Source organism: Chaetodon auriga, chromosome 16 (assembly GCF_051107435.1).
Source record: "Chaetodon auriga isolate fChaAug3 chromosome 16, fChaAug3.hap1, whole genome shotgun sequence".
Classification (NCBI taxonomy): domain Eukaryota; kingdom Metazoa; phylum Chordata; class Actinopteri; order Chaetodontiformes; family Chaetodontidae; genus Chaetodon; species Chaetodon auriga.
The window spans coordinates 14,270,784-14,294,309 of record NC_135089.1 but is presented as its reverse complement, the minus strand read 5'-3'; the positions used below and the strand labels follow the sequence as shown (position 1 = coordinate 14,294,309).

The 23,526-nt window shown below is 42.9% G+C and overlaps 2 protein-coding genes across 2 annotated transcripts; both read left to right on the top strand.

Moving 5' to 3' along the window:
• Positions 1 to 75: 75 nt before the first annotated feature.
• mapk3 (mitogen-activated protein kinase 3) lies at positions 76 to 13,538 on the top strand. The gene is made up of 9 exons (XM_076751667.1): positions 76 to 474; positions 2,022 to 2,204; positions 4,681 to 4,870; positions 5,806 to 5,922; positions 6,017 to 6,131; positions 6,360 to 6,491; positions 6,770 to 6,879; positions 7,720 to 7,848; positions 9,556 to 13,538. The coding sequence occupies exons 1-8, from the start codon at positions 266 to 268 to the stop codon at positions 7,837 to 7,839; spliced, it is 1,176 nt and encodes a 391-aa protein (XP_076607782.1). The 5' UTR covers positions 76 to 265; the 3' UTR covers positions 7,840 to 7,848; positions 9,556 to 13,538.
• A 1,985-nt stretch (positions 13,539 to 15,523) lies between these two features.
• On the top strand, positions 15,524 to 23,070 carry gdpd3a (glycerophosphodiester phosphodiesterase domain containing 3a). Its single transcript, XM_076753089.1, has 11 exons — positions 15,524 to 15,539; positions 15,773 to 15,946; positions 16,598 to 16,640; positions 17,592 to 17,727; positions 17,897 to 17,942; positions 18,027 to 18,145; positions 18,923 to 19,012; positions 19,176 to 19,309; positions 19,511 to 19,570; positions 19,810 to 19,861; positions 22,345 to 23,070. Exons 2-11 carry the CDS (start codon positions 15,808 to 15,810, stop codon positions 22,471 to 22,473), a joined length of 948 nt encoding a protein of 315 aa, XP_076609204.1. The 5' UTR covers positions 15,524 to 15,539; positions 15,773 to 15,807; the 3' UTR covers positions 22,474 to 23,070.
• The last annotated feature ends 456 nt before the right edge of the window (positions 23,071 to 23,526 follow it).

The following is a 23,526-nucleotide window of genomic DNA, read 5'->3' as shown; positions in this document are numbered from 1 at the left end:
AACAAGTCACCCCAGCAATCATATCTAACGCACCTGTGTTACCGTAGTTTGGCACGCGCATTTACGCTCGGTGCTGAGATCAAATCCGTGCTCGCGCACGAAATCCATTTACTCCTCAGTAGTAGAGAGGGCCTCGATCGAGTTGCCTTTCTCCGTCAACCAAACAGTCCGTTAAAGCCTCGGGAAAACGTTAAACCGTGCTGAGAGCGGCGGCGGTCCTTCGGTGAAACTCACTGACAGAGCAGGAGCGGTTTGGAGAGGAAGAATGGCGGATTCAAGCAGCACTGCAGCGGTCGGGGCCGCAGGCTCCGACAGCGCTGCTGCTGCCGGGGCGGCTGGCACGGTTGCGCATGATGGAGCGCCCGCATCGGGGGCCAAGCCGGGGTGCGAGTCCGTGAAGGGCCAGCTGTTTGACGTGGGCCCCCGCTACACGAACCTGTCTTACATCGGGGAGGGGGCTTATGGAATGGTTTGGTGAGTTGTGCTTGCCGTCCCTATTGGGCCATCGTAGTATCTAAATCAAAGTGCTAGCTAACGTCAGCTGTTTGTTTGCAAATACTGTCAGCCAGATAACCTCAGCTGCTATGTTCAACAAGCGTTGTCCAGTAAATGTGAGTGCTTTCATGATGTATGTGTTTAATACAGCGACCCAACACTCAGACATTTTTTTTAACCTCGGAACAGCCCATGTTGTGGTTAGCAGGTTAGCTGACTAGCTACAGGCGTGGCTATGAGCTTTGCAGGAAACAAGATTGGGAGTGATTGCGCAGGACGTAGTTGCTGTTCGATGAGAGCGCTTTTGCAGATTGCATTTGACCGCAAATTTGAGTTAGTTATCGCTGTGCCGTTTTCTACGTGCGGCATCAGTGTCTCAGCCAAATTCTTCTCTGCTTGAAGGCTGACTGCTAAACATTCAGCCTGCAGCAGAGCTGCTGCAGAGGATGCGAATGGGATTTGTCGGTTGTCCCGAGGCCTCTCCTCGTGTTATCGCTGTATGTGATCTACAGCTTTGTGTGGACACGTTAAGCAACCCTGTTGCACTTGACATCGATGCCTCGTCATCGCAATCGAGGCAGAACTGTGAACCCAATTAGATGTGACAGCATTGCGTGTCAGTGCAAAGTGAATGGTGGCATGAGAACTGGGCCCACACATCCAGTCCAGCAGGACGCGCCGTGTAGAGCCCTGTCATTTCCAAACAGGAGGGTGACAGCACCGTGCTTATTTGTTTGTGCCATGGCGGTCATGTGATCCCACTGTTGCAGCATTTGGTGTTTGTAAATAAACATTGTTAACACCCACTGGCTGGTTCAGTCACATGATTTACACCAGCGTCAAAGCTGTCTGTTCATTTTCATTCAGGCGCACAGATATTTTGTGATAAATGTGATTTTTTTTTTATTTTTTTTTAAACAGTGCTTACATCCAGTGCTGTTTCTTCATGTCACTGTATTTCAGCCACAGAAAAAGGTTCACAGGTGTGTGAACATGCCCAGTTTGTGCAGTGTGTTGTGCAATAAGAGAACACGCTTTCACTCATAGGAACGATGTGATGTTACTGTTGAGGGTGGCTGTGTAAAAATCTGTCTTGGACAGTTTCTTTTTTTCCAGTAAAGGGCGTTGGGTAATCACTTATGGATTTGCTGGGGGTTTTTTGTGCGTTTTTTTTTTTTTTTTTTTTTTTTTTTTGTAATTCACACCCCAAACCCAACAGGGGGATTGCCAGTAAATGCAAGCGGTCCAGGAACAGAAACCATTTACAGCTGCTCTCAGCACTGCCTGCTCTCCACCTACTCTACACCTACACCACACTCACACTGCACCTACAGTCAGGCCTACACCTACAGTGCTTCACGACACATCACTGTGAAAAGAAGTGTCACATGTGCATCTTGGCAGTCTGCAACGCCCTTTTTGGAGCTTAGCATCAGCCCAGTTTCTGATACCGTCATTGCGTGTGAATTGTGCAGTGTGTAATATGAGACCTGTTTTGTGCTTCTTTCCACATCCACCCTGTGCAGCTCTGCTCTGGACAATATGACGAGCCAGCGCGTAGCTATCAAGAAAATCAGCCCTTTTGAGCACCAGACGTACTGCCAGCGCACACTGAGAGAAATCAAGATCCTGCTGCGTTTCCACCATGAGAATATCATCGGCATCAACGATATTCTCAGGGCACGGCACATTGACAACATGAGGGATGTGTATCCTTTAATGCTTTATTAGTTAGTACTTTTTGTCTAAAGTATAGTTTCCTCACAAATCTTCTCAAGTTCTCTAAAAATACAAAATACAATACAGTTGGGACAGTTAATAATAAGACATACAAACTGTGAGACAGTTATGTTGCTCTTGACGTTTTTTGGCCAGACAAGCTAAACTAAAAGGCTAAATATGTAGTCTAAATATAAATCCAAACAATTCAGATGTTTTGAGGCGCTGGGTGCTACTGATAGCTATTCTAATTCTATAGTTTGTACACTCAGATTTTTTATGTTTGATAGTGTTGGAACCTAAGTTCATGCAACAGACATTTAAAGTAGTTAAGGTATGTTACTGAATTCTTGAGTTAAGAGTAGGTACTCTGTATAGATACAAATGCAAGCAATTACTCAGGCAAAGTGCTTATCTAACACCTGTTTATCTATTTTGGCTAGTTTATGTTCAACTTGTCTGCTCTTATAAGTTACAGTACCACATAATTCAGGTCAGACCTTTCAGACAGCCTGCAGAGTAACTAGCAGAGCAATGTAGGCACTGCCGGTCAATGAGTTGCTGCTTTCTCTGTGAAAAGCTGCTTTGTCCACTGAAAGGAAATGTGTGATGTCCTTGTATTTTTTGTGTCATGTATTCTTGTTTTGATCACTTTAGTTGCTCCACTATGTTGTATTGTGTTGTTGGTGACTTGTGATGAATCCCGATGAGGGCAGATGTAATCAAATAGAGGCACCAACACGGGTTAGTGGTTCCATTCTGTATGAAGCTCAGGTAGTAGGCGCACTGCATGCTAGGGTCTCCTATTTGAGCAAGACTAAGAGCACAAACATGACCTAAGCAAGGATGCAGACACTTAGAGCCATGCAAGATCAGTTTCATGCATTGTTGCATTCTAGAGTGTGTCACCTAAAAAAATCTTAAAGGTGCAGTGCGTAAGAATCGGCCACGTGTTGAAGCTTGCTCCAAACAAATACTGCTGCTCACTATACTCTTCGCCATAGCTATCTTTGGCTGCAGCTAGTAGCAGCCATTGGCTAGTTAGCTCAGAGCAGCTATTGGCCCTGCTAGCAGACTGGAGTCTGCCAACCCTTACCGAGCACTCCGAGCACCAGGGTATTGTTGGCATTCACACCACAGGCGGCGGAACAGAGCTCAGCAGTCTCCCAGTGGGCATGGCCAGATTGGAAACGTGACAAACTTGTTGATTGTGTACATCTTCCAGCTGAATCAATGTGGGGCCTGTATTATCGGACACAAAGTGGTGTTACAAGACGGGCCGGGCCAGGTCTAGCTGGCTAGCATGCTAACTTCAGTAGATAGCTCTGCAACACAGTACATACACGTTTGATGTAACATCAGAACTGTTACTACTTCATGTTCTGTTTGGTCCAATCTCATCTCATCTTCAACCGCTGTTTGTTGTTCTGTTTGGTGGTACTACATATTTTCAATGTTTTAAGCTAAAATTCTGGCCATATCTCTCATTATACCTTTTTTAATGCAACACATGCATGAGTTGCAGTCCAGTCATTGCGGCTGGGGGGGCGTAAAACAAGAGAAAGCTGACCTGTTCCGTTTTTCCGTTTTAGGTTCCCTTCTGCTCAGAACAGTCACGGCTGACTTGTTTGTTGTAGCTCTAGCTGAACATGTCCGTACACTGGATTAGTTATGGAGGACGCTTTTATCACCTTCTCAATAAGACAGGCAAGCAAGTGCAAACATAAATACTGTCACAATAGAAACGTTCTGATTAGTTCTAAACCGCCCTCTTGAGGACTGACATTTGTTATCTAAGAACGCTTAGTTCACCGGGGTCAGGTGCTTGGGCCTGCTGGGCCTGGTGTTGTCATTTGCGGTCACATACTGTACTTGTGTTGACCAAGTTTGGGACCTCAGAGTCGTGCAGTCATGCTGGCAGCTCAGTGAGACCATACTTTAAGCACAATGGTGCGTTGAGCTAAGTGCTACTGCTGATGTTTGGTGGTTATAATGTTTACCACGTTCACCATCTTAGCTGACAGCTAATGGGAATGTCATAAGTTTTGTAAGATTGTAACCAAAGCGTAGGAGAAATTGAAGTTTTGGCTTGATAGGAGGAAAAATGAGCACAAGTTATTACAAGTCATCCTGACGTGGACATAAATGTCATGGTCACTCTTATTTTATGGCAATTCATCCAGTAGTTTGGAAGGCATTTTGCATCATGCACTTATATATTAATACACAAGATGAAAGTGTAGAGAACATGATGAAAAAAAGTCATTGTACCCAGAAGGTGAAGGTTTAAACAAAGGTAGATATAATATGAAGTATGGCTCAGCAGTTTTTGATTGACTTTATTCATAAAGTTAAATGCTGAATAATTTAGGACAATGTTGAAATTGCTCTCAGAGCGGCCCTTATGTTTCTCCTGTTGTCAGTGGATACTTGTCGTTGTCCTCTTTGACTCGTGCGTCCCTCCAGCTACATCGTGCAGACTCTGATGGAGACGGATCTGTACAAGCTGCTGAAGAGCCAGAAGCTGAGCAACGACCACATCTGCTATTTCCTCTACCAGATCCTGCGAGGCCTCAAGTACATTCACTCGGCCAATGTGTTGCACCGTGACCTCAAGCCCTCCAACTTGCTCATCAACACCACCTGTGACCTCAAGGTCAACACACACACAGACACACACACACACACACACACACGCTTTTCCAGCTTTGATATTTTAGGTGATGGTGGATTTTACACATCTGAATGCTTTGCACAGTATATTCAAGCGTTTGTTGAAATCCTGCTTTTATTGTGGATTTAATTCACTGCAGGTATTAAACATTGCCTGTAATTCAAAGTTAGTACATGGTAGCTGGTTCATTTTTTTCAGTGACAAAAGTTAAAAAGATTTTAGTCAGTAAAGTCAAATGTTTATTTTCAGTAACCATTTTGCACAAGAACCGTAGTGTTGATTTAAACACTGGTACCAGCAGCAACTTACACCATCTCTCAACAAGATTGAAAAGGAATCTGAGGAATGTAGGATGCGGCTGATGAATTGACCCAAGCCCTTCCTTGTTTACCATATAGATCCGCCAGTTATTTCTCTTGATGATCCAGATTTTCAGCCTTGAATTATTGTTATGCCCGTAAGAGTTTCATGACAACACAGAGGAGCCTGGTTGCCTGTGTGTCTCATATGGAATTGACTTCACTATTTTTAATCTAAGTTAAAGACACTTCAGGATAACTGCTCACTGCAAAGTAAACACTGAATGAAATTTTGCTTTAGCAGATGCTTCTTATTAAATGATTCACAGTTGGGTTTGGATGCTAGAAACTGTTCCCTGAAGGCATTTCCCTTTCCTGATTCCCTTTCCTATTGTTCTCAAGTGTTTGTTTCCTATGTTAGCAGATAGCTAGCCAAACTTGAAGGGGCCAGAAGTGAAATACTGCTGAACTACAATTGAATTTATTAATGAGCATCTAAACAATTGAACTGAATATCAGTGAAGTACACAACATACAAGTGATGACATGAAGTACAACTATAATAAAATCTACAATAGACTGATGTTTGTGACCTCTGACCCTATGTGTCATCCTCAGATCTGTGACTTTGGCCTGGCACGGATAGCCGACCCAGAGCACGACCACACAGGCTTCTTGACCGAATACGTGGCTACGCGTTGGTACAGGGCTCCAGAAATCATGCTCAACTCAAAGGTAGGTGTATGAGGAACGGAGCTGCACTCTGCGTCGGACTGGATGGCTTCTTGGTTTGTTGACTGTGCGTACTACATGTGTGTTTGTGTCTCAGGGCTACTCTAAGTCCATTGACATCTGGTCTGTGGGCTGCATCCTGGCTGAGATGTTGTCCAACAGGCCCATCTTTCCTGGGAAACACTACTTGGACCAGCTCAACCACATACTGGGTAAGACCAAGTTTTCACTCATTTCTCCAAAATGTTAATGCTGTGACTTTGGCTGAAGCACCTGTTACTTTCATCAGTCATTTTGAGGTGAAAATGGTTGGACCTTCTTTGATGGCATTTATGGAGGATTTTCACCACACTAACAGCACCATCTGCCCCATAGATCATCAGCATATGGCTGGCCGTCAGCCACATTGTAAGATGTCTCTCACTCTCCTCTGTGTGCAGGTGTCCTTGGCTCTCCATCTCAAGAAGATCTGAACTGCATTATCAACATGAAGGCAAGGAACTACCTGCAGGCCCTGCCTGACAAACCCAAGGTCCCCTGGGAAAAGCTCTACTGCAAGGCTGACTCAAAAGGTATGGAACTCATTTATTTCTATAGACAAGTGTAGATTTGCATTACAGTTTATGTGCACTCCCAATGCTGTTGTTACGTCTATGTCAAATAAGATAAACGTAACTTTGAAATATCCAGCAATATAGTGAATTAAAGAAGTGGAAATAGGACAATATTTGGTTGTTTCAATATCCGTTCAAATAAACATTTTGACAGTGAAATAAAATAAGCTGTATTTCATGTCACATGCACAACCTGGTGACTGAACTAACGAAAGCTTTTGATTAATCTAACACAGCTCTGGACCTGCTGGGCCGCATGTTGACCTTTAACCCCATCAAGCGCATCAGTGTGGAAGAGGCCCTTGCTCATCCTTACCTGGAGCAGTACTACGATCCCTCAGACGAGGTAGGTGCAGATGGAGCCACTGTATCATGCTGATTTGTGAATTATTCTACTTCTACAGTGAAGTTGTAAGAGATGAAAAGCTGTGAAGTATTGGCCTGGAGGAATGTGCTCAGTGAAGAAAGTTTTTAAAAGCTAGAGACTCAAGTTGTAAGAATGGCAGCCTTTGTAATATCAGTTTATCAATAATAAAACTGTACAGAGAAATTTGCACAAACTGAAGAACGACAACAGCAGGCCTCAAATGAGCCAAGTTTTGAGATTTGCACAAATGTTGGAGGCAGAAGGGCTTATTCACTCAAACATGTTCGTCATTGTTTTCGACTGAGAGCCAGGACTTCACTGTGTGCTGGGAATCCTCTTAGCTGTGTTTGGAATGCAATCAGTATTAAGTTTTGTTCCATGCTTCGGCTTGAGAGATGTTAAAGAATGTAATCGCTAATCACGTCACATCTTATGTCAGCAGAGAAGGAATCCAACTACTACGCTGCACTGTGCTGTAGAAATCAGTGTGTTTGAGCACAGCTTTCTCAAGGCGGTGCAGCAGTGTTTGTGGAAATACTGCTTTAACTGAATCGCTCCTCCATTTTTACTCTTGTTGTATCCTGATCACAGTGTACTGCACTGCTGTGGTTACATAAATCCACTTGGCAGCAGCAGTCTTAAAGCCTTCAAACCACTACTTCCAGATCATAAGCCGCTGCTGCCTCTTATAAGTTTAATAACTCTGCAGCAAGTTGCAACTGTGTTACACAATGCACTTCTCACTTTTACCAGCAGACTTTATTTTAAAGCTAAATGTGAGCTTGTTGGTTAAGGTTTGTACAATGTGTCTGTGTGTAGCCAGTAGCAGAGGAGCCCTTCACTTTCTCCATGGAGCTGGATGACCTTCCCAAGGAGAAGCTGAAGGAACTGATCTTTGAGGAAACAGCTCGTTTCCAGGAAACCTACCAGGGCTCCTGAGACATGAAGGTACGTGAAAAGGCCAGCGACCTCACACCAAACACACAGTCATGGCGACACAGGGTTCTGCGGTCGCAAATATATATACTATATATACTATATATATTCAGTATTCAGCACATGCAGCCACAGACCAAGCTAGTTTTCTTGGGTTAAAGTCTCAGCAGCTTTATCTGAGCAATTAGCAACATGTTCAGTATCAGTTCATGTCAGAAAGCTGCATTGAAAGCTGGTTCACCCCATGCCTGATTTTTTTTTTTTTTTTTTTTTTTTATTACACAAGAGCTCTGAATGGACTTTGTGGTGGTTTGAGACCATTAGAGGCCAGTGGAGCAAATGCCATTTATGCATTCACTCAAACACTGCAGTTTCCACCAGCCAGTTGAAAGACGATAGTAACTGTACGTATGTGGCTCCTGGGGTCAGGAGAAATATGAAGAAATTGGTGGTTGGTGAGTGTTGTGATTAGACGAAAGCAGCCAGAAATGGGCTTAATGGGTTATCTAAAAATGACAGTCACACTTGCTGCAGGTTCATCACAAACTGTTCATTTAGATCGAGACTGGCCTGATTTGACACGGCTCGAGCTGTGTGCATGTTCTCACGGACAGTCTACTGGACAGAGTGGAGGAAGGACCTTTAATTAAGACGACAAATGGTCAACTCCAGAGCGATGATGTCAAGTAAACAGCCTTGATGTCCTGCTGCTATCAGTGTGCATAAAATTTGACTTTTGAGAACATGATGTGCTCTCAAAGCAAAGTTCTGCCAGCCACTTTTCCACCTTGGTATAGTACCCTTTAGATCCATCCCTGACCCATACCTACATGTAGCTAAACCCGTGATCTGTTTCACATTTCCACCACAGACGGTGCTCTTAAATGACAAGACCTTTCTTGGTCTCAAGAGGCTGCAGCATTTATTAACTGTAGCCTATACTGTAAATTTACTGCCAGATTGACGACCTCCTGCTCACCTTTTCCTCTGCTCTGCTCGCATTCACCGTCACATTACGTACTGAGCTGTGCTGCTCTTTGAACAACAAGAACACGATAGAGGACACAGAATGTTTCATATTCTTTTCTCTCAGTGTCTTGTTGTTTATTACAGCAAGGATATGAGCTTTGTTTGAGGAGAGAAAAGACTGCAGGCAGCAAGACAAAAGGCTGCTGGAGAAAAAAACTCAGAGCGCAGACAATGAGACGACTGTGATTGGTCCAAGTCTCCCAGATCAATCAACAGACTGCAGTGTTTGTTGCTCCACCTTTACGTACTGTGTTAGTGTGCTCGGTACCTCAACAGAGGGCTGACAAAAACAGGATGGAGTGGAGCGGTTCTGTTGGTGTTCTGTTGGTGTAATGAACTGACGTGAACCGGGTGGCTTGGTGGAATTGTGGCTGTAAATGCATACAGGTGTTTATTTCATCAAAAAGCCCAGATTTCAGTCTCTACACATTGACCATCTCACTCACCACCTTATTATTTATTTGGAGATCAAAACAAAGGTGAAAGTTATTACCTGAGCTGTCTATTGTTTGTATGCTTCTTAGTAGAAATTTCTCTGGATGTTGTTTTCTGCAGTTCTTCAATTGAATATGTGACTCTAATGGCCGTTTCTGCTACATCCTCGTATCTTAGCGAGCGGTGAGTGAGTCAGATCCTGTCCTACGGGAGGTAACAGCCCTAAGTGCATTTCTTTTTCTTTTCTTTTTTTAGCCCTAAAGAGTGGCACAGCCACACAGAGGCTTGGACCAAGAAGACCCCAAACGACATGCTAAAACAAAAGAAAAATGCATCTTCAAGCAACCAACAAAAAGAGAAAACAAGAAATATGAACATTTAACTGCTTATCTTTCCATTTCTACTGCAAGAGAGCTAAGTCTAACTTTGATTTCTGTGGTTGGGTGGGGTGGTAGGGTCTGGCGTACTCATACTGTTTCAGTTTTGTCCATGTTGGACTCTCCCTCCTCTCACCTGTTTGACGTCCTGCCTCATCCTGTCCCGTCTACAGTAACTCTCATGTCCTGATCAAACCCTTTCTTTCTCCTCTCCTGCACCTGTCGCTGATCTGTCTGTCTGAGCTCTCCTCTCTCTGTCGCTCCCTCTCATATAAACACATACTACTGTATTAACCAACACCGTAACTCTCTTGTCTTGATCCATGTAAATTCCAACCGGGAAAAATTGAGGGCTAAAAGAACGGGGGATGCTAATCAGGTGTGTGTATGTATATACAAAAATATAAAAGCTTTTGTTTTTTTTTTCTTTTTAAGTGTGCTTGTCGCAGTTCTTGTTTGTACACCGTTGTTCGAGTGTTTTCGGATCAGTTCAAAGTCGTATTTGTATGTTTTGGGGTTTATATGTGGTAGTCATTTTTTGAAAACTTGATTTCAAGACAAACATACAATGTTTTAGTGGCATGTTGGCAGGTTTATAGATTTCTTTGTTGTCGCTCTCCCCACCCCCTCCTAAAAACAAACTGTGTATGATGTTCATATGAATGCATGCATTCCTGAAATTAACCAAAGTGGCAGAGAGATGTGAGAAACTTGGCTGGGGAGCAACGAAGGAATATCTGTCGTAGTTTTGAATAGTACCTTAAACATGTTTCTTTAAACATAACTCATACCAAGAGCAGACAAAGGCGAACACTCTCTTCATTTATGGAAAGTTGGTCATATTTAGGAGGTGCTACACGATTAGAACAAAGCGAAATGGCATAAGATATAGTTTGTATTGCTTGCTCATTCAGATATTGCAGCAGTGACAGCTAAGCCCCATTTTCCAGGAAGTTCAGAGTACTTCATGGCGTCATGTCAAAGCTGTTTTGTTTTTTTGCCCAACAGCGCCCAAATTAGCAGCACACTTGAGAGTCGGAGACTTGAATCATCAGAAATGTAACAATCAGGAGCTACCTGAAGTTTTATAGTAGAAGATTCTGCCAGAATGCTGATGTGAGACGCTAGTGTAACATTACTGTGTTGTCCACACTTGGCCCTAGAACATCCCTTTTTCTTTGAAATACAACCAACATCAAATAGCTGATCCAGTGTCAGTATCACATTCCTATATTAAATCACATTTCAGTTACGAACACACAGCAGCTGGCTGGCGAGCTGCTCATCTCACAGCATCACTGAAGCTCTCAGCTGTCATGCCTCAGCACATCTTCAATCCTATATTTCCAGAGCCATGTTTACGGAGCACAGTATTCTGGAAAATGGGGCCTGGTTGATGTCAACCTTTCCATCCTACCATGCTATTTTTGTTCTGCATTTCTATCTGCTACCATTTGACCCAGGACGACTGTATGCCGTCAGACGTGTACGCAGGCTGGAGCCTAGCTGTCAGCGAAGGCTCAAACCTAAAATTTCTGTATGAAATTTACTGAAATTTAAGTGAGCACACATGAATGCAGCATACAGAAGAGCAAATTGCACTTTCCAACAAAGCCTTTTCAGATTAGGATTGTTTTGAGCGTTAAAAATGGCCTGAGTTTTCTGGAGTCTGTCGCTGCAGCTTAGTGTTCACCACTTGCAAACTGTTACAAGAACAGCTCCTTTTTGTTACAACTACTGAGAAAACTGCATGTGTTGGCTGAGAAATGCTGCGTTCGTGTCATTGATATGGACAATAGACTTGTGAGTGTTCTTTGGCTGATGTGAGGCGTCCATGTTTGTTTTGCTCTCAGGCACTTCTGTTTTAGTCAGTGCCAAGTCGGACATATCAGAGCTTTCAGAGACGTCGTGGCTTGAGAGTGGACGTGAAAATCATAACTCCGATATGACTTGAATGCAGCATAATCAACAACAAAATGGTCAAACTCAGGAATGTCAGAGTGCTGCACAGCTATTCCTGCTCAGTGCACAGCCAAGCAGCCGTCACCCCTTCATGGTTGTACAGCATATATCCCAGCTCCTGCGCTCCTGTCGGCTTCTCGTGTTTCTTCGAGTGTGTGCATGTGTGTTATTACCTGTGTGCATTGTTCCTGTCAGCTGTGAGTGTCTGCTCCCTCCTATGTGACTGTACTAACAGCTGCTTGTTGGAGCACCACCTGCAGGTCCAGCTCAGTCACCAGCTCAGCCTGCACCAGTTTTTGCCTGTTGCACTGGGACCAGTAGAGGAGCCCCCAGTATGGACCAACACATGCACTGGATCCCCTCTGTGTCAGGGCAGGCCCGTGATGCTTATAGACTCCAGATCTGGAGCGCTCACTGGCCTCGCCCACTCGTCGGCAGAGTCATTGGTTTGTTTTTTTTGTCTCGGGCTCGAGCCGCGTCATAGGCTGTTTTCTCAGAAGCCATAGCCAGCACTCTGGGATCGGTGTGAGGCTTTTTGGTGCATGTGGTGATTTTCATCCTTTTGTTCAACCCCCTGACTCTGACCACGCTTTACTTAAAGGGCTGCCTCCCCCCTTCTCCTCCCCCTCCTCCCCACCGTGTCTGCTTCTCTTCGGTGGGACTGACTTTGCTGCCACTTCTCCTCCTCCTCCTCCTCCTCCTCCTCCTCCCCTCCTCAGAAAACCATTGCCTGGATCATAGATCGTGGATGGCCACACAAGCAGGGACCTGACTGCAATCATCACTCAATCAGCACGCCTGCACTTTTGTCTCTCCAGCCACACTCTCTCCCCTTCAAGGTTGTTGTTTTGGTTCACTCCCCGTCTTGCATCCTCCTCGTTCAGCTTTAAGTTTCACTTGCTGTGTGTGTCTGTGTGTGTCTGTGTGTGTCTGTGTGTGTCTGTCTGTCTGTCTGTCTTAAGACTCATGGATGGTCTGCAGTAATTTGTGTTTGTGTATCTGCTCCTCAGTAACATAAAGCCAAGACTCCTTTAGTCCTGTGTGTGTGTGTGTGTGTGTGTGTGTGTGTGTGTGTGTCTGTCTGTCTGTGTGTGTTTTGAAAGTGTGTCGTGTTTCCTCTCCCTGCAGTTACCTGTGCTTTTACATCTGTGAGACTTTTTTTTTTTTTCTTACACCAAAACAGTTGCACAGATATTTTCTATGTCCAGGCCGTGCTTGCTTTTTTTTTTTTTTTTTTTTTTTTCTCTCTCTTCAACCTGCCACCAGACCAAACATCTCACTGGGTAACCATGGGAACAAACCAAGAGGACCACATTTTGCAATCCTCCTGACATGCTCACACACACACTTCCTCTCTCTTTCTGAGGAGTGTATCTGTGTGTTTGTGAAAAGTTGCACTTAAACACACCATACACATTCACAGAGTATCAACGAGTCTAAAGGCCTGTCGCTCACAAGGCCTGTTTCCAGATATTGTTGTTTTTAAATGGCTGTTCTTATTATTGCTATTGTTGTTATATTGGTGAGTTGTTGTATTTTCTTTCTTTCTTTCTTTCTTTCTTTCTTTTTTACATAAAAGGGAGTTAAAGTTGTATCATTTTTTTTAAATATTAGGATGTTTTTATTTGTATTTTTTTCTTCGTTATTTCTCTTATGGGCGTGATTATTATTGGCAGTGTTTTCAATCTTTCTCAAACCTTTCTTTTGTTTTTTTTCTTTGATTTCCCCTCCAAGATCTTATAAGGAATTATTTTAAAAGAAGATTTAAGTAGATTGTCAAAGAGATATGAGTTATTGAGGGTTATAGTCTGTATATTCATGGGTATTATGAATTAAACGATTAACAAAGAAACAGAATTATATACATATAATTAAATAAAATTTCCTGATACTGTTGCAGCTGTTTGTTGTGGTCTTTTATTTTTCAGCTTCTTTTGCCTTCTGTCACTCAACTCCAGGGTCCGGTTTCACAAAGACAGACTTTGACTACGGCTTAGATCTAAATAATAGACACACACGAGAGTAAGAAAGTGGTAGATAGTTGGATTGGGAAGATCACAACCATTGCATGAAGTAAATTTTCCTTGTTGAAAAGCAAATCAAACAACAAGAATACACAAAATGGCATCAAAACAACCACAAAGTGATACAAAACTGCTATAAAATGATGCAAAACTAATGTAAAATGACATAAGACCGCTCACAAAGTGATGCAAAATAACCAGAAAAATAACAACTAGAGACAAACCCAGTCTGGGTGTGTTGCTCCAGTGACGGAGGGTGTGCATGGCCTTTCATGTGTGTGTCCAGGAGCCCGATGTCTCATAATCCAGCCGTGCCTCGGGCATCTATTCACTGACATTATCTCATATTAGAACATTTTAAATGTCACTCAATCATGTTGTTATTAATAATGTAAAGTGTATTACTGGTAAGAGTCTGAAACCCTTCAAACATTGAAAAGTTTCTGAACCTGCTCTGTTCACTCATCCTTCATGAAAAGACACTTCAGTGGCGTGAAAGTGGAACAGTGCAGCAGGTCAGAGTGTGTGTGCAGTGCGGAGCTGTCCATGCTGTCAGGACTCGCAGTGACTCGCCGGTCAGCGAAGCCTCCAAATGAAATCGACTGACGATGTCATCATGGACACCGGTCAGCAGGTGTCACTGTTTGTTACCATGGAAATGCTGGATGGTGTGTGTCATTGATTGTTACCATGGAAACATGGCTCTTAGTTCTCAGCCAGTCTGGTGATTGGCTGGTTAACTTTTTAGACTTCAAATAAGTCTGTTGTCTGTCTAAGCTGCATTAGACTAATCTCAAAGCAAAACTGACTAACACTACACCTGAGTCTGAAATACATCCGTGAAACTGCCCCAGAAGTAAACTTTAAGCACGTGAGTTACAGGAATGCACGTCGTGAACTTGCTTTTCCTGCTGTACAGCTTTCCCATCTTCTTCCATGACATGTCTGAGCACGGCTGCCCCCTCCATCCCTGATATTCCCACAGTCTTTGGCCACAATTGGAATGATAGCAGGAGAACAGAAACGTGGGCGCACAGGGAACATGGTCTGGGTGACAGAGGAACAGGATTTGCTCATACTTTGTACGTCAAAGGAGACACCTGCCGAGAAAATGCTGGAAAGTCACGTCATTCTGCTGTGAATAGATTGCTCTATTCGGGTGGAAACCGGGCTTGTTGTAACATTTCAGAGGCGGCTCGGGCCGTCACGCCGATTGTTTGTTGCATTCCAGCTCTGCTGTTGAAGCTGAACAATACAGTTATGCACTCTGCTGACTATGTACTGCATATATAGTGAGCATGCATGTTTCTAGACATGTGATGTTATAGCCTTGTGGGTCAAAGGTGAGTTTACATATCTATACACACCACATCCCCTTTGTCAAATACACACAGGCTGAGAATCCTGCTGCTTTGCCAGTGATGCCTTTGTCTTTCTACTGCCCAGCTACCAGCTACAAAATATGCCACAATAAATCTGGAAAGGACATCTACTTATTTTCTTCATGTTGCAGCGGCTGTGAATTAATATATGATCCTATGATTTAGTGTCAGATATGTTCTGTATCACTGAATACCGACGGCCAACCTCACACTCCAAACAATGAAGCAGAATAAAAGAAATCCTAGAAAGGTGTTGGCAAACATGCAGTGCTCAGGTATGACACAAATGTATACAAAGCCACCGTGATCCCAGCTGAACAAAGCAGTCAAAAGAGAGTGAAATAGTATTGCCACAGGAAAGGGAGAGGCAAGAGAGAGAGAGGGAGAGAGAGAGAGAGAGAGAGAGGGAGCAGTGAGGTGAGCTGTAGGTTATGAGCTAGTGCTTCATTAACTGATTTTTAGAGCTCTGAAGGTTTCAGGTGCGTTCGCTAAGAGTGAGTAAGAGGGAGGCTCTTTTTGGTCTTACCAGTCAGTCGAGTTTGTTCTTATCTTCCAAGGAACGCAGAGAGCAGACTGACTTCAGTCAAGCTTTTGGATTTGTTCACTTGTCCTTAGAAGCACAAAGGGGGATTGTTGTAGATCTTTCTTACGAGTGTAATTATCACTTCTTGAACAAGGGCACCCTTTGTTTAGTTTGATCATTGTTTTTGTGTGCGACCTTGCATAGACTCAGGAGCTCACAGGACATACTTGCAGGGAAGGATGAGCAGTTTTCTGTACTTCATCCTCCCAGCTCTGGGTGGGTACACTCTCACCTCGGTGTACCTGCTGAAGAATCCGCTCATCCTGCACAGGAGGAAACGCACAGCCTTTTACTGCACACACATCTCACACAGAGGAGGTAAGGGTGCAACCGGTGTTCCACCTGGAGGGAGAGGTACCATGATGTCCTGATCAGTCCAAGCAGCACAGGGCGTGGAGTAGGCTAACTGACTGTGAAGTAGCCAAGGAAGTGGAAGGATGTTTGTATTTTTGTTTCACTTTCCCCCATTTTAAAAGCTCATTTCATCCACTAGTTGCACAATGTTGGTGAGAGGATCCACACAAAAGCTTTCCTATAGTGTGTCTCATGTGCACAAATGTTTGATTAGAAGGTGAGGGTGTAATAATTCTCTCCAGCAGAATCTCACTTCATTTTTTGGCGTATGTTTTCTCAATAATATGTTAACCTGCAGCACATAGATCAAATGAAAATGTGAGATTTCAACAAATAGCACAAGGAGCATGTTGAAAAGAGAATCCGATGTGATTGCTAACCTCATGGTGTGAGTCTATGGCTACTGAAACCTTCAGTAGGACCTTCCAGTATGTTGTTTGATCCGTGGATTTATTATCCACTGTTTCCTCCTGACCTGCAGTGGAGACAGCGATGCAATATTCTCAGACAGGGCTTAGCCAGTTTGTCCAAATGTAGTCCCGTGAGCTATTTTTCTGTATTTTTGGGTCCCTCTTGCTCCTCTGCTGCCGTCATCGACCCTCTGTTTGTTACCAGGATGTGGAGAGAGGATAGAAAGCACGATGGGGGCGTTCACACAGTGAGTACAAAACTCAAGAGGTGATCTGCTGCTCTCAGAACAGCTGTGAGAGAAACAGATCACTGCTTAGAGTTATCAGTCTCTCAAAGTCTGTCAGCTTCAGATGTGGATGTGTTGCACATTTTCTCTTTCACAATAACCGGAACTATTTGAAAATGATGAAAAAAATTAGCTCAATTTTTGCATTCAGGATTTATGATGGATTATATAAACAGAATTTAAGTTCACTTTATAAGAATATGCTAAAGAAAATATGACATAAGATCGTCTCAGAACAGTAAGCCAACAAGTCAGCGACATCTGTGGTGATTTTGGTGAAACTGACAGGAACTATGGCCTCAGAACTAATAAAATAGGTGAAAATTGATAAACAGCAAAGATTTACTCAGATGTCCTTCAAATCAAACCATGTCCCCAACCTTTGAGATTTCATAATGGTCAAGGGTCAAATGGGAATTGTTTACAAAAGCGTAATTGCCAAAAACTAATGGGAGTCAATGATGCAGTGAGCTCTTCACATCCTCTTCCACCATTAAGAAGAGACGTTCTTAATGGTGGATATCGATATGTTTACTGACAGTCAAATAGAGCGGTCGTTTCCTTTGCCAGCCTCATTTAAAACAGCCAGCGTTGCACAGGCGCTGATGTTTTCAGAGTCTGTGAGCAACTGAGCACCACTGAACTTACATTTAGCATCTGTGCACTTGCAAGCTTTGGATGCTGTCTGATGAGCTGTCCCTGTGAGATTTTAGGCTTAACAACAGCATATTTGGAAATCTAAGCTACTTTAGTCAGTGGAGGTTGAGAAAACCAAACATTTGATGTACCCATGCAGTTCTCACTCTTCACATCCTTTTAGCGTTAGATGTTTTAGTCTCTTGTACTAAAAGAGATTAGTTCATGTTGTCTTACACAATTTTTTTTTATCTCTGTACCCCCGTCTGTCTCCAGTGCAGTGGAGCAGGGCACTGAGATGCTGGAGCTGGACTGTCACTTGACGCAAGACGGACATGTGGTGGTGTCACATGATGAGAATCTGCTGAGGCAGACCGGCCAGGACGTCACCATCTCCTCACTCAAGCTACAGGTGGTTAGGACAAAGGTCACAAGGTCATGCTGAGACTGTAGCTCCAGCCAATGGACCACACACAGTGTCAAAGTGGTGGTTTACTTGTTTTTTGTTTTTTGTTTTTCAGACAACCATGCTTAGAAATAGTTGATAAATGATACATGCCTCCATACATCTACTTTTGTAGGATTTGCCTCTGTATAAGGACAGACTGGAGGTCACATTTTATGCAGGTGAGTTTCTCCTCTCATTCTCCAATTCTCAATTATTAATGAAAAGATGAAGTTAATGCATAGCTTTTCACCCTTCTTCTCCAGGTCGCTACAGCAGCGGTGAGGACAGGAAGTTCGCTCTGCTGGAGGACCTCTTCAGGAAGTTCCCTAAAATGCCTGTCAGCATTGAGATCAAAGAGAATAATCGCCAGCTGATAGAAAAGGTAAAGTTCACACAGAAAAACAATTGACAGCTCTTACCTGAGCAGTTTCAATAGTCTCCCAGTGGTGTGAAAGAATCTCCAAGATATGAAATAATGTTCATATTTGTCTGTAGTTTTCAATATGGTGGATATGTTGGATCCCCATGCTGTGCTCACTCTGAAATCACTAACCATTAAACCGTGACACAATATGTGCTGACATTTCAGAGAGATATGTAGCACTGCCCTAAACAAACAGGTATGAACTCACTAAGTAATAAAACAAGCTTACTCAGAATTATAACATAAAAGTCACATGACCTTTATTTATTTATTTGTTTGTTTATTTATTTTCACCTGGGCAGCAGACATTATGATTTCTTGGCTTTGTCTGGCTTTAAATGTCTACATGAAAAACTAACCAATCAGACAGTCTGAGCCACAGCTCAGCTTTGCTTTGTGTGATGCTTAGCAGCTATCCAGCTAAATGTCAAGATTATCCCCGATGATGAGATTTGAATTACAGCCACTGGTTGTCTTTGCAGCTTTTCTTTTACTCCAAAGTTGAGGCGTTTCCAATATTTAGTTCTCTTTATGTGTCACGATGTATCTGCTGCCCTTTTCATGCACTCTGAAACAGCGATGCCTTTAATATTCCTGTTTGTAACACTGCTGGTGTGCACTTTATAGCACTTGCACGGGTCTGTCTTGTTTCGTATTAAGTGTACTTACTTTCTGATTTGGATTCACCTTCATGTCTCATCATTTCACCTGCGACCCTCCGTTTTCTGTGTGTAGGTGTCAGACTTGGTGAAACACTACAACAGGGAGGAGATCACTGTCTGGGCCACGGTGAACTCCAGGATCATGAAGGAATGTCACACAATGGTATATAAACCACCTGGGGGAGACAGAGTTACTTGTGCATCATTTTACTATCAATTATTCATAAACAGTGTGACATTATAGTGACTGCTTAATCAGCATGGGTGAAATTAAAGTGTAAACTGTGTCAGAAAAAGTGTCCGTCTGTCTCTCCGCTTCCTCGTAGAACAGCTCCATGCCATACAGCTTCACTGTGAGCCGAGGTGTGCTGCTTCTGCTTCTCTTCTACAGCGGCCTGCTGCCCTTCGTTCCACTGGGAGAGAGCCTGCTGCAGTTCTACCTGCCGCGCATCATCAACAGGTGCGGCTGCAGGCGCGTGTGTCTGTGCATGTTTGAGTCCACGTGTGTGTCATGCATGTGCCATTATACAGGGAGATGTTCTTCGTCTCCGCTCAGACTATTTCATAACTGTCTTCATTTCTATACCCAGTGTGCTGTGTGTGTCTGACAAATCTTACAGATTTTCTGTTTTTTTATTGTTTCTGTCTTTGTGTGTTGAAGGACATTCATCCCTAAGAAACGCATCCTGAGGAACAGGCTGATCATCTATTTGTTACAAAAGTGAGTGAACTTGCTGTATGTAGAAATCTGAAATGGTCATGAGAGAGAAAAAAAAAAACTGAAAGCATTTCTGAGAACACTACACCCAGAACACATGGAGTGGTGCTTTTACGCAGAGTTATAACATTCTGGAGTACAATGACTTTATATAGTTTATATACAGCAAGGTCAAATTCATTTTTACTCCTGTTTGTATGAATACTGAAACTTTCCTGGATTCATCTCTGTTGTCATTTCAGAGTAACAATGAGGAACAGTCTTTTTAAACACCTCGCAGCCCGTGGAATTCAGGTATGACAATGTTGGCAGAATCAGTTTATTGCCAAGTAAACTTTCACAAGGCCATTGCCTCGGCATTTTATTGTATACCAATTATCATGATATGATGCAGTAAAAGTCAAGTGCTGCAAAGTCCAAAGTCCCCCCAAAAAAATAAACAAATAAAAAAAATTGATATTTAGAATAATAATATGAAAAACACTTTTTAAAAATTGTAATTAGTGGCAGCCCTGCGCTTGTTTCCCTTCAACCAGAAGGCTTCATTGCCTCATTTGCGAGCCTGTCGCCACATATTACGCAGAGCGGGCTTGGAATCACCTGAAGCGATAAAGCCGTATTTTAAATAGGACTGCTGATATTGTCTCTTAAATGCAGCTTTCTTTTTCTTGGAAGTTGTAGGCTCTTCTTCTTCTGTCCCATCATTTAGCCTTTTCCCCTCTCCGAAGAAGCTCTCCGAAAACGTTTGTTTTCTTACTCAATTTTGCTAGTTTGTGGGTTTCCTTTTTTTTTTTAAACTACCTTATCACGTGACCGAGACGAGCAGTTTGACATAGAGGCACAGGCGGATGCACCTGATTTTCACAATAAAACTTCTTTCGGACTGATAATCAACGAAATATTTTTTGTTCAGTCTCTCTGTGCGGCCTGGTGGTTGGGGACCGCTGCTCTAACGCACTGTTTACTGCACTGACTTCCTGTAACTGTTATCATTATCTGTGTGTGTGTGTGTGTGTGTGTGTGTGTGTGTGTGTGTGTGTGTGTGTGTGTGCGCGCGGCCCCGTACCAAATGGCCCACGAACTGGGCGGTCCCCAACCATTGGGTTTAATGCACATTGCACACTAGTGTCTCAACTGAGACAAACAGTAACACTGACACAGCCTCTTTGAGTGTCTTGAATGCATCGCCTCTGTCCTGATGCGAGCAGTCTCTGCTGGGATGAGATCACCCCCATCGCCAGACCATGAGTGGTCACTGAGTAGTTTGAGCACAGGAACAACCCAAAGCTCTCAATTCACACGCTCACACGTCACACCTTGTGTTAAAATTACTAGGATAACGCCCACCAAGTCGCGCCGCTATTTTTTTTGTAACAGTGGAAAAGGTAGAGGAATTAGTGATGTGTCGGTCGGAGCCGGCTCCTGCCTGGGAGCTGAGCAGGAGCCGCTTTTTTTTTTCTTTTTTTTTTCTCAGTTCAAAACTTGAGAGCCCTGACAACCGAAGTCATATGCCACAGCCCTGTCAGCTGCTGAGGGCATCATGGCATTTGAACACTTGTGAGTAATTCTGAGGTTGTGACTAAGAAAAGCTCTGCTCCTCATTATCCATGTAAAAACAGAGGGACTAGATTTCCCCTGCTTCTGGAAAAAGTGGACCTATGTCAGTATTAGAAATGGACAAAGTGTAAAACAAGTGCATAAATCCACTGTAGATAAGATAAGATAAGATAAGATAAGATAAGATGTTCCTTTATTAGTCGCACAGTGGGGAAATTTCCAGTATTACAACAGCAAAGTGGATCGCAAAAAATAGAGGGCATCGGTAAAAAAAAGACATTAAATTGCAAACAAGCAATATAAACAATATAAACAAGGACTATTGAAAAATATGAACAATATGAACAATTTAAACAAGAGAGGGTTAGGGTTAGGGTATAAGTACAATTTACTGTAGAATTCAGTAATGTACTATCATAAAGCTGCTGTCATGGCAGTGATATCATATATTGTTGCAACATATAAACACAGTGTAGTCTGAACAGACTTCAAGGTGCTTCAGGGTTTCACTTTGTGCTGATGTCTGCTCTAGTTTGACTCTTACGTGTGAGACAACTGCAACCCTCCAAATTTAGGACAGCAGAGTTTGACTTCCATTGATGGTCAGGTCACATACTGTAGCTCAAGGCTGCAGGAAGGATAACAGGGAAACAGGATGCCACCAGATTCTTTCACTTGTTGTGTTTGCTTCTTAAAGGTGGAGTGAGTCATTCTGGAGAAAGATTGTCCATATTTCCATCTCTTCTTCTTCACAATGCAATTACATGTTAGCTTCCCCTTCCCCTCGTCCGGTGCACAAGCACAAACATCACCTGATTTCCACAAAGTGCACAGGTTGTTATTCCTCACAGTGATATTTCTTACAGCAGGTTTGGGGTCAATAGTTTCTTGAGAGGTGTGTACACACAGAAATCCAGAGAGATTTATTTGGGATTTGGGAGGGGCAGTGATGCATAGAAGGAACTGGCAACACCAATCACAGATATAAAGTCAAAAATGAATCGTATTTAACCCCATTTGAATACAGTGAGACCTCAGTCTAATATATAATATCATCTGTAATGGCTTTCTTCAGTTGAAAATCAGGTTTATAAGTAGTTCTGTTAAAATGAAAACATGAAAAGGTCTGTATGAAGGTGATAAAGTGATGGATGTGTTTTGAGGTGTTAAAGGGGGCCCAAACAAATCATTACAGTGGACTAATAAATCTGTAATTGCAGGTGCACTTGTTTGTGTGCAATAAGGATGAAGACATAAAGGCTGCATTTGAAGTGGGGGCCACAGGGGTGATGACTGACTACCCGACTCTTCTGTCAAGCTACCTCTGCCGAAACCAAAGTCAGGATTGACCTCAAATGCATCCACACATGATGACAATGAGGATGAATGAATGAGGTGAATGAGGATTGTGTGCAAAAAAAGAGAAGACTGTGAAAAAGAAGTGAACACAAGAAGTGTTGGACAGTTGTTGTTCTATGGGGAAAATAACTCTAATCTCAATCATTGGTCACTCTTGATACAATCATCTGCAACCAGCTCGCTTCTATGGCCTTCAGCCATAGACTGTCAGCACAGCCCTGCACTTTGAGAAATTATCATTGATTTTTGAGCAGCAACAGATCGAACAGTGCCAAAGCGATTTTCTTGTATTTTCCTGGAATTAGTCCATAAAGGTGAAATAAAGAAAGCAACACAGAAAAGTTAACATGTAACACACAGAGGTTAAGATTTGAATTTGGCCCAGATTTTTAGCTGTTTGTGTTTGTGGGGGAACTCCATAGTGACGTTTCATGTCGGTATGTGTTCCTGTGCGTGTGTGGAAGTGTGTTGTGTGTGTTGAGTATTCATGTTTGTAGAAGTGTTGAGCAGAGGAATGTGCAGGTGTGAGGAAGAGAAGGAGGACAGAGGAGAACAAGTAAATAAATGAATATTTAAAAAGAAGAAGAAACAAGGATATGAACAGAGAAAAAATGTTGGTGATGTGCGTTGTCTGAATGGTTTTGATGGATCCACTTGAGAAGTTGGTTTGCTAAGAAATAATGGAGGAAGTGTGGCGCTTCTAAGCCTCCTTTGATTTTGTTGATTTGATTCTGGGTGTCTTTTTTTTCCATTAATATTGGGCAATGATAGAGTTTGATGATTTAAACCAGGAATGGTTGAACTGGAATCACTGAGAATAGAACTGATGCTGATAAGTTGTTTATTGTAAGTTGTTTTGTGTTGTTTTTTTCATTTTGAGCAGTTTACATTTAACTGCCGTGACAGCCTGGGGGAAACGTGAATCCCCATGTACAACCCCGATCCCAAAAAAAGTTGGGATGCTGTGCAAAATGAAAATAAGAATAAGAATTCAATCATTTGCAAACAAACTGTTGATTGACAACAGTTTTACAAAGTGTTTC